Below are 16,375 nucleotides of genomic sequence, written 5' to 3'. Positions count from 1 at the left end.
GTGGTTAGAAGTAACATCATTGTATTTAGTGCAACATTATTTACAGGTGTTAGATTTGTTTTGAAGAATTTTTGCTATAACTTCTCTGCAATACTTGAAAAATGCTCATTTACATAGTTTGCTAAGTGTTGTGGATCATTTATTACCTTATCCCCCTCCCTTAGCAGTATGTTATTGTGCATTTCTTTTCCTCTTACCATTTCCTTTTTTTTTATAACATCATAGACTGCTTTGCTTTTATTCTCTGCATTATATATTTTTTGTCATTAAATGACTTTTTTACAGCAATCAACACCTTCCTATAGATCTTTTTGTATTTATGATAGAAATTTAAGAATTCTGGATCATTGCAACTCTTTTTCGTGGAACTGAGGTATTTAAGTGTTTGGGAGGACTTCTTAATACCTGCTGTTATCCATCTGTTTTTGTGAGATGTTGATACAGACATGTGTGATGTTGATACATACATGCATACTTTTGGAAATGCCTTTTCAAAGTTAAATTTAAATAATGTGAAGAATTTATTCACTCCATCCCAGCTTTGTTTTGCTAGTTCCTTTGAAAAATGTGTTATTTTGATTTCTGATAGGTGTCATTTGTAGGCTTGTAGTTTAGGGAATGATTTGATGTCTGATTTTACTGCTGTTATTTGACAGAGATGGCCTGATAGTCTGAGATCTTTTACAGCAACATCACATTTTTCCCTGTCAATATTTGTGGCCACATGGTCAATTACTGATGCAGGCATTGTAGTAACCCTTGTTGCCTTATTGACCAATATGGACATACCAAAACTTTGAAGGATATTGTATTGTACGATACTGGGAAGTGCAATGTAAAATACAAATAACGGAGCTAACCTGCTCACCCCCCCCCATCCAACTCCTCTGCCTTACACACACACACACACACACACACACACACACACACACACACACACACACACACACACAGTGACATCAAAATCACATGACATATTGAATTATTTCATACATCATGACATCAAGTGTACACTCCAACTCAGCAGTATTGGTGTGATTTTTGTTCACCTAATTGAAAGAAATTTTGTAATCATAATTAATTACACTCTTATTCACATGCTGTTGTCAGATGTACTTAGTGGCTATTTTTGAAGCAATGTTATTTTTTTGTGATATACAGGCCAACATTGTGAGTCTGACATGAGTACACATCCGTGTAATGCTAATCCGTGTGAAAATAATGGAACTTGTCATGTGCAAGACAAAACTTACAAATGCTCGTGTCTACCAGGTATGTAGTGTAAACACCTCAGAGTGACACAGATTTAAGTTCATGAAGAGCTAATAATATATAAGTAACATATATTTCTGCTTTCACAAAACGGATGGGCCCTGGTTCTCTTAATACCATTAGTACTGATATTGCTGGTAATACTTTTGTAGGCAGAAGTAACGGAATTATTTCAGATCTTTTTTCATATGTGTTGTGAGTGAGTTCTAACAAAAGTGGTGTGTGTGTGGAGAGAGAGAAGAAGAAGAAGAAGAAGAAGAAGAAGAAGAAGACAAGACTTAACTGATAAGTCAGTATGCAAAGTTTGCATATTGACTTATCAATTGGTCCTTGTTATCTTTCTTTGTTTCTTTTTTATTTTCATTTATTTCTTTGCTTTTATTCGTGAACCTCTGTCTATGGTTCTTTTTCTCCTCATAATTAACATTATAAGCATTCTGAAGTCACTAATTTTCAGTAAGTCTCAATTAACCTCTGCGGTTTCAATCCATCTTTCACTTTAATTTCATAGCCTTGTTTGCTCTGACTGACTTACAAACTGTGTGCGCTTGTTTTGCCCCTGCGAGATGCACATTTCAGTCTCAGCAGTGTGTGTTTCTTTGCTAACTTTTTTGTGTTGCTTAAGCCCTATATTTAAGACCACATGATCATTGCAGCTGTCTTATGTTTGTTTATAGATGTTCTCAGGTAATCCCTACAACTCTAAAGTTGCATCTTGTGTCTTTCTACAATCACTGACAATTGGAGAAAATTTCATTATGTTTTTAATGTTGAGGTGATTCACAGTAAAGTGGTTTTCAACAGGAAAATGTAATAGAAATCATGAACAATGTGTTTCCTACTTTCAAAAAAATTGTGTTTATTGTTTGTTTTTAAGGATTTACACCTCCTCAGACTGTAATGATATGGTCTGTAACTTTTCATATACTAAAAAATGTAATTTTAACATAATTCTGTTTCATTTGTTAGTCAACATTGAGAGTTCAGTTACATAAAATCAGACAATATGACTGATTTTATTTCTGATTTTTGTTTGTGTTTGTAGGATTTGAGGGTCACAGATGTGAGATCGATATTGATGATTGTGTGTCTAGTCCTTGTAGGAATGGAGCAACATGTGTGGACCAAGTAAATAGTTATTATTGCAACTGCAGCCATGGGTGAGTGAGAAATAATACATGTACTTTTAAATATTGTAAGCAAAACATCCATTTGGTAGAAAATAAGAGTGTAGGTTCAAAATACAATAAAAGGGAAACCAGCACTGAGTAAATCACTCAGTCAGACAACAGAAACATTTTAAACTGATGTGATTTGCAGTTGTAAAAGGAGGGTGTTCTATCACGTAGACATCACCATCATCTTAGTCACCTGTACAGATACATACAGTACCACAGTAGCCTGGAAATGAAGTGAAGACCATAAAGAAAATCACCTTCCAATTTGAAGCAGAAACATCATAGAGAACCAACATAATTTTATGAAACAAAATGAAGATTAAGTTATCCCCTTTCCTCTCTATCTCTTCCTCCCCACCATTCCACCCACCCTCTGTCCCTCCCTCCCTCCCTCCAATAAATAGTGTGCAATCTCAAGACATAGCATACTAAGCTGCTCAAAGAACAAAACCCTATCTGGTCATAGTTTGTTACAGAAGCAGCACAGTATAGAGTAGCTGCCTCATAATAGTATTGAAGTTGAGCAACTGTATTTGAGTTGGTTAGTCAGTTCACTACCATTACTTTTTAAGGTTTCAGTTCATATTTCTGCACAGCTGTGTGAACCAAATCTATTGGCTCACCAGTCTGAAATGCAAATGATGCAACAGTTTTGTTGGACTTCATTCCAAGACTCCTCCTAACTCATATAGTGTGGCAAGTCTAATGCCAGAGTCCGAGGTATGAGTCTGCAATATATGTGGCAGTGGGAGCCTACCTCACTATTACTGCTCCTGATACAATGCTCAGCACAGCACTTGTGTCATACGTAAAACATTCTGTAACTGAGAAGAGTGCTGCAAAGTTTTTCAGTTTTGGTCTGGTGCACAACTGATAACTTTGAGTTCGGTACAACGCTCCATATCATGAACTTCACGCTAATTTTTCTCCATAGGGTTAATTTTTGTTTGACAGCATCAGTTGCGTCTGCCATATCTGTTATCAAATGATTCATCCCTTGCATTGTGAGACTTAATGAATTAATTTAATCTGTGATGTTGACTGTAAAAGTGAAGTCAACAAACCAACAGTGACCACAGAGATTCCTGTCTTCTTTTCCACTTATCTCTAGGAATATTGCTATCTCTTCTCACAAATTAAGGAACATTGTGAGAACTCATCCATGACTTAACCACCTAACTTCAGAGGTATGGAATATTGGCATATTTGGCTTCGACATCAGGCAAGAATTCAATGTGACCAAATATAGTTCACTGTATGGACAATAACATTCAGTATACCATTTACTTTTACTGATTTAGCATATAGTGCTTCTGTGTTTTGGGCAATGAATGGCAGCTGTCAACGAGGTCCCAGCAAATTTCAGTTTCTCCCTTAATCGAGCTAGTAAGACTACTTTGATTCCTGACACTGATGGTGCACTGTCTTATGTGATACTGATCAGCCACTTCCGTTCCACTCCAAAGGAATCAATTAACATCTCCACAGCATCAAAAATGCTCTTGACAGTGGTGGTATCCTTAAGTGACATTAAACTTAGAAGCTCCTCCATCATTTGTAACTCGGTGTTGACTCGCAGCATGAAAATCACCATCTGGGCTGAATCTGACAAATCAGTAAATTGTCAAGTGCGAAGGAAAATGCTATGAACTTGGATGCTGTTTGAGGCAGCAGACTCTGTACAATGGCAGCCATCACAGCAATGTGCCATACTACTTTATGTCAAGAAAGGGCTACTTACTCAAACTTTGACACTTCTGCTTGCCACAAAACTTTAACTGTCTCTGCTATACATTTTTTCCGCCCGCCACGAAACCTTTACTGTTTATACTACATTTTTCTTAATGTGCTATCCATCACAAAATGGTCTTCTATGCCTTGCAGTTTTGAAAGTTATTTTGTAACTCACGTGTAGTGATAGCCCCTTGATGTCGTCTTCCTTCTTTAGAAACAAATTGTACATTTTTAAATGGTTATAACTGCAAATTGTACTCAAAATGATGATTATCTTTCACATTTGTAAACAGGTTTTTTCTGTTACTGCATGTACTTAGTTATATATTTATGTACTTCTTTCTTTATACTTTCATAACATGTAACTCTGTTTTTTCCCTAAGGGTAGCCTTCAGTTCACCTATCATTCTCTCCTGTTCACCAGAAGACGTGTGCATCATATAATTTTTGTGGCTGGTGGTATACTGATGTTCCAGGGTGTGTTTCTTTCCATTTCATAACACTGTGATGCCATATTAAGTGTTTCGCATAGCCTTCAAACAATATGAAAATGTAAAACGATTCCCATTTCATATTGAATGGTGTCTCCATTTTTCTTTATTTTGTCAAGCTCATAGATGGCATAGAATTCCCAATGCAAAATGTATATATAATTTAACACTATTGGCTGCTGTAGCAAACTGCTTGGCATGTGGCAAGGTAACTGCCTTGCTTTTGCAGTGTACAGCTGCAGTCTTCCTTTTCTTTTTCCTCCTCATCCCTCAGCCCCACTCGGTGGTGAACTCAGAGCACTAGGCAGGAGTGCAATTAGAGCGTTTGCTCCCTCTGAGCACTGTTTGGCCAGGCCTGGCCTAATTAATATCCATGTCCCAAGAATGAAGTCTCTCTGCTACATTCAGTTAGCTTTTACATCTATATGTGATTGTACATGACAACATTTGCAAGATTGGTGTGTGCATGTAGCGGTTCTTCACATTTTGTGGTTGTTATGAAAGTGCTATTATAACCTTCAGTCAGCCATTCCTTGTCCAGAACAATAACTGAAGTACACAACTTATGCCTTTCTCTTTAGTGTGATGTGAGTGCAGTAGTCTCATAAATATACAAAAATAGAAGAGTCTCCACCTTTTTCACATGCATGTCATTAGCACCAGATGCAGATGGTGCTGCAGTAGTGATGTCCAGATCAACTGTCAGTATGGACAGAGTGCTTTCAGAAGTATTATTCACACTGATCAAAGAAATAGTAAGTCCTGAAGAAACTGGACTGCACTGGAAGAATATCCTAAAGTCTAATTGTACATTCTTCCAAGATACTTGATAGATTTAGTTCCATAGATTGCTGTTAAAAATAATTGGTAATGAAATGTGGCTCTACCAAAACAATCCAGAGATAATGTGGCAGTTGTATTCCTGGACCTGTGATGTTGTGTGTTTAACAAAACTGGAGGGGAGTAATTACTATGTTGAGTTTGGGAGGGGGGGGGGGGGGGGTGTCAGTAGCATCTCCTGTATAGCCCAAGTTGGGGCCCCATTTTTTTTTTCTTAACTCAAAAGAGAAATAAACTACATGTAACATTTTCTTGAGCCCTTAGGAACAACTGTGCTCCTGCATGAAGCAGTCCAGAATAATGTAATGACAGAGGAATATTTTTGTCCCCCCATTGAGTCCTTTAGGGAATTCATGGATCAATGCAACTTGAAGGATATTTATTGAGAAGAGCTGAAAGAAAGGATTTGGAAAAACAGACATTTACATTAGTTTTTCAAAAGACTTGTAATGTCGTAATTGTGTGTCAAACAAAAGGTAATTATAAGTCTTACAAAGATTAAGTTTGTACTTTGAACTATTAGGTTGGTGCATAAGTTTATAGTGTTTTTGTTTTGTATATTGGCATTTTAATTGCTATAGGTTTATTTATTGGTGGTTTGTTTTTAAATTGTATTTTCATTTGGTGATGATGAATGGAGCTGTGGACGCTGGAAAAAGGAGTGCCAAGTGGAGAAATCAGAACATTTTCGACATCTTCTTCTGTTTGAGTTCAGTAGAGGAGTGACAGTTGTCGAAGCAGCCAGAAACGTTTGTGGCATGTGTGGGGATAATGCCATTGGACAGACCACAGCAAGAAAATGGTTTTCTCATTTTAAGAAGGATCGTTTTGACATTAGTGACTCTCCACATTCAGGAAAACTTTCCGGGTTTCATGAAGGTTGTTTAAACACATTAATCCACAATGATGCACGTCAGTGCACTCAAGAATTGGCAGCTCTGATGAATTGTGACCATTCCACCATTGTGCGACATTCACATGCTATGGGGAAGGTTCAAAAATTGTGTCTGTGGTTACCACCTACCCTAAACCAAAATAGCAAAAATCAGTAGGTGGCCATATGTGCATCTCTCCTTGCTTGTCAGTTGGCTTATGAACAACAGTGAATGTTCCTATTCTGTATTGTTAGTGGTGACAAGAAAGGGCATCTTTATGTTAACGTAAGGAAAAGAAAGGAATAGTTGCATCCAAACAAAGCAGTAGCTTTGTGTACAAAGACTTGTGCACATGCATAAAAGGTAACTGATGTACCTTCACTCATGATGGGTGCGATTTCAGAGGGTGGGCACCCATGCAATTCACAGGCACGCTATAGAGACTACCTGCATCAGCCTCCTGGTGCACTCTGATGAGCCACCAAAGAAGCAGCATTATGTAAGCAATTACAAATGAGTGCTCAGCTTATTCCTTATGCTGTATTATTGTTGTCTACTCAACATGATCAGTGCTACGCACAACTTGTATCTTACGTGTTGCTCTATAAAGTATTATGTTCCCTAAATCATGTTTGTTCTTGCTATAACAAACTTGGTGACGAGTGAAGGTTATGTTTCCTCTGCATGTTAATGTCAGTGCTAAGTCACCCAACAAACATCTCGATGGAAGAAATACTCAGATGTCTCATTGCCCAGCAGCAAGCTTTTGTAGACAACAGCAAGCATGCACCACGTCTCCCAGCCAAGCGATGTCTGCATGTTCATGGCAGGTCACTCTCCTTTCAGTGCAACCATCATCCTTTCTTGCATCGGCTGAAGATTGGGACTCCTATGAGTAATGGTTACACCAACACTTCCAAGATTTTCCCTAGGGTGATGCAAACCAGTGTACGGCTTTCTTTCTTTCTCAGCTTTCACCACGCATCTATCAACTGTTGTGCCAATTTGCCCCTTTGCAATAATCAGCCAACTTATCATTTGATGAAATGTGCAAGCCTCTCTTAACCTATTACTGTGACAGAGTGCAAGTCATTTTGACGCACATAGAATTTTACTGTTGTCAGAAACACCTTAACCAGTCTTACGAATTTGTCACTAGTACCCATCACAAATCCTATGCTGATCATGTGAGGCTATTATTGGTCTGGCCCTGAATAGGGAAGTCCACAAAAAAGCACTTCAGTGTGAGAATCTGACGCTCATGTTTGAGTTCAATATAGCACAGTCCTTTGAAGTGTCTCAGGCCACAGGCGATCAGATAGCTACATGGGGGAGGTCTCGAAAGTTGCTCAGACAACCCATGTTAGGCACACAGCAAGTGTTCAGAATGATAGGGGAGCTGCTGCAGCAGTACAACCTTCAACTCAGTTTTGCCTGGGGCAGCATCGGTTATGGCCACAGCAGCAACAGGCTGTGTCACAACAGTGGGCACATGCTCTCCTTCCATCTTACTTGTACTGCTTTGTCTATCACAAGTGTGCTCTGTGTCCTAATCACTCATCATCATTTTATCCTCATCGATGCGCAAGCCGCCGAAGTGGCGTCAAATCGAAAGACTTGCACCAGGCGAACGGTCTACCCGACGGGAGGCCCTCGTCACACGACATTTCATTTCATTGGGCACTTTGAAACAATTGTCGAAAGAAAGGCCACATTGCATCAGTTTGTAACTCCTCTATGAACATGGTGGACACAGCAGTACTGATGGGCATAAACTGTATCTCTGCAATGACTGTGTCCCTGAACAAATTTTTTATTGACTTGTGTGTGTTTAATAAATCGTTAAAAATCCAAGTGGACACAGGAGCTGCAGTGACTTTAATAAATGCACAAACATATGTGGACTTGGCTCGCCTCCCCTCCCCACACACAGGTTTTGCAGAAGTTGGTTAGCTACAATAAGCAGCAGATTCTGAGCCTAGGTCATCCCCCCTCCCCTGTCTCTTACAAAGGTATTTTTCACCATCTCACTTTCCTTGTTGTGCATGATTCCGATACTGCAAACCTGTTGTGGTTAGATGCGTTTAATGCTTTTGGTTCCTCCATTGCAGATGAGGTAAATTTAGTGTCAGATCGAGTTCCGTATCAGCAGCTGGAGTCGCTCTGCTCTGAGTTTTCGTCTCTGTTTTCCCCTGGACTAGATTGTGTGTTTTCAGGCCTACATTACCATGAAAGAGTCTGCCAACCTTCATTTTTTTTGGGGGTGATAGGTGCCTATCGCATTGTGTGACTCTATCAAGGTTGAATTAGACCATTTGGCATCACTCAGTGTCATTTTTATTTCTTCCAGTGAATGGGCTACACTACTGTTCATTGTTAAGAAGCTGATGGCTAAGCTTCGTATCTGGGGGTGACCCGAGTGTCATGATTAATGCATAGTATGTGTGACAGGTACATAACCTTTGCCCCACCCTGACAAGTTGTTCGCAAAATTGTCAGTTGGTCACTAATTTTCCAAGATTGATTTGTTGGAAGCCATACCTCCAGCTCCCATTGGGTGAGACTACTGGGCGCCTTCTCATTGTCAGTACATCTTTCAGCCTATATCATTAACTACGCTTGCCTTCTGGTGCCCACAATTTTTCAGCACTTTTTAGAACAACTGACAGACTTTGTACCCGGCTGCATCAATTACCTCGACGATGTCGTTGTTTTGGGTTCTTCCACTGAGGACCACCTTAGCAACCTCTGATTGTTGTTTCCTGTTTTGCAGTCTATGGGTCTCAAGTGCATTGCCAAATCTCTGTTCCTTCACCCATCAATGGAGTATATAGATTTTGAGGTTTATCACACAGGGGTCAAGCCACTGTGTCACCATATTGATGCAATTGCGTCTTTGCCACAGTCGACCTCTGCTAAGGAAGTGCAGGTGTTTCTAGATAAAGTTGCGTACTGCCATAAGTGTTTATGGCATGCATCCACTGTTACTCAGCCATTGCTACATGAACTTTTGTGTAAAAATGAGCCTTTTTTTATGATCCACAGCTTGTGATCTAGCACTTGCTTTGTTTAAATCTAAGCTTTAATCTGCCCCATGTCTGGTCATTTTTCAGCCAGCTCAGCGTCTCGTGTTGGCTTCAGATGCCTCTCAGCATGGCTTTGGTGCAGTGTTGGTGAAAGAATACACTATGTGATCAAAAGTAACCAGTCACCCCACCCAAAACACAGGTTTTTCATATTAGGTGCACTGTGCTGCCACCTACTGCCGGATACACCATATCAGCGATCTCAGTAGTCATTAGACATTGTGAGAGAGGAGAATGGGGTGCTCCACGGAACTCATGTGGTCAGGTGATTGGGTGTCAGTTGTGTCATACATCTGTACGTGAGATTTCCACATTCCTAAACATCCCTAGGTCTGCTGTTTCCAATGTGATAGTGAAGTGGAAACATGAAGGGACATGCACAGCACAAAAGCGTACAGAGCGACCTCATCTGTTGACTGACAGAGACCGCCAACAGTTAAAGAGGGTAGTAATGTGTAATAGGCAGACATCTATCCAGACCATAACAGAGGAATTCCAAACTGCATCAGGATCCACTGCAAGTACTATGACAGTTAGGTGGGAGGTAAGAAAACTTGAATTTCATGGTCGAGCGGCTGCTCGTAAACCACACATCACACCGTTAAATGCCAAACGACACTTCGCTTGGTTTAAGGAGCGTAAACGTTGTATGATTGAACAGTGGAAAAACGTTGTGTGGAGTGACAAATCATGGTACACAATGTGGTGATCTGATAGCGGGGTCTGGGTATGGTGAATGCCCAGTGAACATCGTCTGCCAGTGTGTGTAGTGCCAACAGTAAAATTCGGAGGCAGTGGTGTTATGGTGTGGTCATGTTTTTCATGGAGGGGGCTTGCACCCCTTATTGTTTTTCATGACACTATCACAGCACAGGCCTACATTGATACTTTAAGCACCTTCTTGCTTCCCACTGTTGAAGAGCAATTTGGGGATGACGATTGCATCTTTCAATACAATCGAGCACCTGCTCATAATGCACAGTTTGTGGCTGAGTGTTTACACGACAATAATATCCCTGTAATGGACTGGCCTGCTCAGAATCCTGACCTGAATCCTACAGAACACCTTCGAGATGTTTTGGAACGCTTACTCCATGCCAGGCCCCACCGACTGACACCGATACCTCTCCTCAGTGCACCACTCCATGAAGAATGGGCCTCCATTCCCCAAGAAACCTTCCAGAACCTGATTGAACATATGCCTGTGATGGTGGAAGCTGTCATCAAAGCTAAGGGTGGGCCAACACCATATTGAATTCCAGCATTACTGATACAGAGTGCCACAAACTTGTAAGTCATTTTCAGTCAAGTGTCCAGATACCTTTGATTACATAGTGCATGTCCTGGTTCATGTGAGTCTTGAACAGCCCATTGCTTATGCTTCTAAGACTTTACTCCCACTCAGCAGCAGTATTCTCAAATTGAAAAGGAGGCTTTAGCGATTGTGTTTGCCCTCAAGAAATTTCACATCTTCTCGCATGGTTCTAGGTTCCATTTAATCACAAGTCACAAGCTGTTAGCTGCTCTTTTTAACCCTTCGTCTGCCATACTGGACAAAACAGTCTTTCACTTGCAGTGGTGGGCTCTCTTCCTCTCCCGTTATCATTATCGGGTCCATTACTGGCCAATGGCGCAACGTGCCAGCGCCAATGCCTTATCTCACCTTCCAATCAGGCCAGACCTGGCATTTGATCAGGACAAGTTGCTTTGTTTCTATTTACATACTGAGAACAAGAAAGTGGTTGATTCTTTTCCCACCAGAAGCATCACTGTAGCATGAACTGTCGCCATAGATCCTGTACTTAGTCAGGTCCTTTCTTTTGTGCAGCACATCCCGTCACTTCCACCAGCTGTGCCCGTGCGTGTTGGACGTGTTCCGTAGGGCCCACCACCTCTCCAAGACCTGCTGCTGCTGATGCCTCTTTTGCTAGGTCCTGTGTGGCTGTTGTCTGTGACACACCTGCTGATGTCTCTGTTGCTGACCACTAACCCGAGGACTTCGCTATGGAGGTGCTGTCCCTGGTACTGCCCTATGGCCTCTCACAAGTGGGAGGTCGGCACACCAACATGCCCCCTCATCATTTCTGCCCCTACTGGCCAGTGCCTGCCCGCCAGTTACTGCAGCAGCTGTCGTCGTTGGGCGATGAAGTGGATGTCAGCATTGTCATTGGCATTTTCTGTGACTCTTAATGTCAAAGTGTTGTAAGATCAGTGTTCTCTCTCTCTCTCTCTCTCTCTCGGTACCTAGAAGGGAGGGTGTACCTTCACTCTTGAAGTGTGCGACTTCAAAGAGCATGCATCTTTTCTTTATAGTTTACAGTCAGGCTTCTTGAGGTGACCTGGTGAGCTGCCCAAAAAACGGTGTCTGCTCTATATGTTCAGTGCTACACACAACCTGTATATAAAGTACTATGTTCCCTAAATAATGTTTGTTCTTGCTCTGACAACAATGTTATGCATCTAGTGGAACAGTGATGGTGTGGTGTGCTATGAATTGCTTCCCTGAGGTGTAACCATCACTGCTGATATTTATTATCAAGAACTGAGACGTCTTGCAGACACAACCCAAGAAGATAGTGTGAAGTGATGCTACTCCACAATAACACTTGCCTGTATTTTGCTAGACTGACAAAAATGCTATACAAAGTGGAATTGGGAAGTCATTCTACATCCACATTTATTCACCTGGTCTTGCACCCTCAGATTTTCACCTCTACTGCTCTCTATTGAACAAGCTTCAAGGAAGTTCCTTTCCAGATAAAAATGCTCTGTAAACATGGCTCGATGAGTTCTTTGCCTCGAAACCCCGTGAGTTCTACAGTTGCAGAATTGAAAATTTACCCAGCATTGAGAGACTGTTGTAAGTAGTGAAGGAGAATATATTATTGATGAGTCAAGTGTCTGTTGTGTGTATCTGTTGTGTTTATTGAACTTATGGAAAAATGCTATGAACTTGTGCACCAACCCAATATATTCTCTCCCTTTTGCTCCGCCCCCCCCTCCCCCCTCTCCTCCCCTGCTCCCACCCATCCACCTACACACTGCTACCTCTCTCTCTACTTCTCTCTCTCTCTCTCTCTCTCTCTCTCTCTCTCTCTCTAACTGATTATTGTAAAGAAACAAATGTTTTCTTTTTTGTAGGTTCACTGGCCTACATTGTGAGGAAAATATCAATGAATGTGAGGACAAACCTTGCCTCAATTCTCTCGGCTGCTTTGACAACTATGGCAGTTACACGTGCCAGTGTTCCCCTGGATTTGAAGGACAAAATTGTGAACTAGTAAGTTTTTGACTGATTTAGAATATAATTATTAAACTGTGTGACTGTTACAGATGGCAAGCAGGAAGTATAAGTGAGAATGCAGTGATCAGCAACTCATAGGTGTTTCTGAGAATTCTATGAGAAAACTGACTTTTGACAAATGGCTGATTTGTGCATGCAAGATACAGTACCTCATCAGATTGTAAATGTTTTGTGTAGTTGCAAGTGTGACTTAACTTTGTGGCTGAGGCAGCAGCAGCAGCAGCAGTTGTTGTAGTAGCAGTAGCAGTCGTAGTCGTAGCCGTTGTTGTCGTCTCCAGTCTGTAGACTGGTTTGATGCTGCTGTCCACACTAGTCTGTCCTGTGCAAGTCTCTTCATTTTTACAAAACTATAACAACCTCATGCACTTGAAGCTGCTTACTGTAGTGCAACCTTGGTCTCAGTTTATAATTTTTATTATCCCCTGCCCCATCTGTTGCCCCCACTGCCCTCCATTACCAAATTCCTTGATGCCTCCTCAGGATGTGCTTTATCAACCAATGAGTTGATGCCTTATTTTAGTCAAAATGTGTGCTTTGTATTCATGACAGTACAAAGATTGATTCATTTATTTTTAAGTCAGTAGCACTGGAATAAGACCATGCATGACTGGAGAATTGTGTTCTTTAGAGGTGGCTCCACATTTCAGTTTGCCAAATGATTCTCACTACACACACATCTGGAAGGGTAGTACAATCAAAGGAACATCCTGAAAAGAGACTAGTTTGGTGGTGCAGGAGTCCTAGTGTGGGGAGCCATCATGCTGTAAGGGAATACAGAGTTTCACAATGTTGTTTGGTTGAAGAAATACTACAACTGTCCAGAGGTCAAGAGATAAGGTACTGCAACCACATACGTGACTTTCCAGAAGTGGATCTGGTTCAGATTTAGTCTTCTTGTATGATAATGGACACTCACATCAAGCTACTATGGCAGACGAATTTTTCACAGATGAATATATCCACTACTCAGACTACCCAATGAGGCTTTTCCCTTTATATTCTGTAGAATTTTAGAACATATGTAGAATCCATAGGAGATGAATTGCACTGTATCAACCACCACCCAACAGTCTTTTAGACATTCACACAGCTCTTTTACGGGAGTGTTGACTATTTTGTTGTTGTGGAAGCCATACTCCAGATTTGCTGATTTTTTTTTTAAAAAGTGTGTTCTTAGTTTCAAAATTGTTCAGTTTTGCTGTTTTGACTTCCTGTTGTTTGCCATATATGTTATGGCTGAGCTCTTCATTGTTCTGTAACTCTTTCAACATTATGTTTAGGGAACGTGTTCTTTTTATCCCAGTTGTACTGTACCTCTGGAAACTAGTTTAGATCAGAAAACTACCCAAGATATTCCTACTAAGGCATTGAGTGATGTGGCTACATACCTTTACACTTATGTTGTGAAATATTATTATTCTGTAGACTGTGGACATTCATGGAAGATAGGAATAAGAATTGAGATTCTTTTGGATTTTAATGATAATGTGATAATTCCCCAATTCATATTATATGATCGAGCAAATGTAGTCTATATGCAACAGATTATTTGATAATTTTCAGCAACTTTTCTACTGGTGCAAATTTTTCTAATGGGAATGTGTTAACTCAGTCATGAGTGTAGTGTTCAAAGACATAAAAATACATATCATTACTTTGTGTAAGGAGTAAATTATCATCTTTATTTTTAGTAAAGGGCACTGTCAAAATTAAAAACCAAATTAAAATATTTATTGATCTGATGGAATTACATTTTCCTTGAGACATACGAGTCTCAACTTCATCTTTGATAATGATAGAAGATAAAATTGAGACTCATATGGTTCCATCAGATCAAGAGATCACCTACTTCTGAGGTACACGCAGGATTTCTCCATTACATACAAAGCAGGAGTGCTATTCCAATACCAGAGAGCCTAGGCAATACTGATGAATTAAGAAGGGGAAAATGCATTGAAGGCATGAATTGAAGTCTGTGTTAGGGAGAGGATTGGACTGTGGTAGTCCATGCAGTTGCGTTATCCATAGTGCTATGGTGGTGTAATCGTTTGCACATCAGCATAGTAAGCGAGAGACTCAGGTTCAAGTCCCACCCATGGCACAAATTTTAATTCATTCCTTCAACTTTTATCATTATCGAAGAAGAGATTGTGAATTTGCGACAACTATACACAAATGCATTGGACAACAATGGTCATCACCAGTACATTCCTGAAGCACCACACCGGCGGCAACCGTGGGGAGCCAACATGACCTGAGTGGTTCCAGACTTGCACGGCAGTGACATCACAAGTGAAGCACACTGCCTGCAATCGCTAGCAGCTGACATGATCTGAATGATTTCACACATGCATGGGGAATGACACTACTAGGCCCTGTCCCAAGGACACTGACCTTCAGCCAGCCACAACAAACACTCCTCCACATAGTGACAACATTCCTCTGACAGGTGCGCAGACATGATCCCAACTGTGTTGGTTCCACATTCACTTCAGCACCAAAGTGCGTAACTGATCTACACCATGCAACCTCCTAAGCACAAGATGCGATCCAAATTAGAACACGCAGTGACACCGCCCATAGCTCAAAATGTGGGCTGAACCAGTTTTGCCCAAATCCTAAGTGACAGCAGTGGACTCTAAGTGCTGGATCTCTTAACAAATCAATGCTTTCTGTTTGACACAGGTTCGGAAGCAAATACCGTTCCCAGGAAGAACGTTCTTACAGAGCTTCCTACACTGGCTGTGCAACTATGTGCTGAAAACAACTTTCCTATAAAATTTTAAAGAATGCTGTAGACCTCGGCCTCCAAAAAATATTTTCATGGCAATTTTTGGTCATGGATGTTCATGAACCAGTTTTAGACACGAAGTTCGTCCTTAACTGTCACCTATATCCAGATCTGAGACTGGGAACCCTACAGAAAACCAGTAGTGGAGAATCTGTACACAGCATGGCTTGTGGTCTGCCACTATATACACAGCTGGTTTCATAGGACCCCAATTTGCAAGCACCTTCAATGTGTGCTATACACAGCCACTGTCTACAGCTACTAAATGATTGTCAAACATTAGAATCAGAGATACAGGAGATTACAAATTCTTCTGTAGTAAGTGAATTAAGCCACATGTTCTTATCTGCAGCACCTCCAATGCAGCAGCTACACACTTCTGCCCCAACTAATACCAATGGGACAGCAACTGTCATGGCATTGAAAGTGGACACACATAATACATCTGCAACACATAGGCCACTAACAATGCAGCTCAGTACGATGAAGTTTTCTCACAGTGCTCGTGCATCGTCAATGAGTAGTACCTCCGCCCGAAGGGATTCAGGTATGGCATCTCAACAGAGAAGCATTCACCATTAAACTTAGGATAAAATCAGTACCACACCAGTTTGCATGTTCAACAGACTGCTCACTAGAAGCTACAAACTTCCCAGTGACGTCAGCGCATCTGTGATTATGTCAAGATTATCGGCTGTTTGGTTCCTTGCAATCACAGCTTCTAGGTTACAACAATCACCTACTAGCATGCGAGTAGATTCTGATGTCACTGCACCCACTACCCCATTGCCTCCACAGTCCAGC

General features: G+C 40.9%; 1 protein-coding gene across 1 annotated transcript in view; it reads left to right on the top strand.

The window, feature by feature from the left end:
- LOC126184763 (protein crumbs) overlaps window positions 1–16,375 on the top strand; it is a 301,898-nt gene that overhangs the window by 120,349 nt on the left and 165,174 nt on the right. The window contains exons 6-8 of the mRNA XM_049927313.1: window positions 1,162–1,272; window positions 2,318–2,432; window positions 12,618–12,756. Coding sequence (XP_049783270.1) covers window positions 1,162–1,272; window positions 2,318–2,432; window positions 12,618–12,756 — 365 coding nt within the window. The remainder of the gene's footprint in view (window positions 1–1,161; window positions 1,273–2,317; window positions 2,433–12,617; window positions 12,757–16,375) is intronic.

Source organism: Schistocerca cancellata, chromosome 4 (genome assembly GCF_023864275.1).
Source record: "Schistocerca cancellata isolate TAMUIC-IGC-003103 chromosome 4, iqSchCanc2.1, whole genome shotgun sequence".
NCBI lineage: Eukaryota > Metazoa > Arthropoda > Insecta > Orthoptera > Acrididae > Schistocerca > Schistocerca cancellata.
This window is presented reverse-complemented; position numbering and strand designations above follow the sequence as displayed.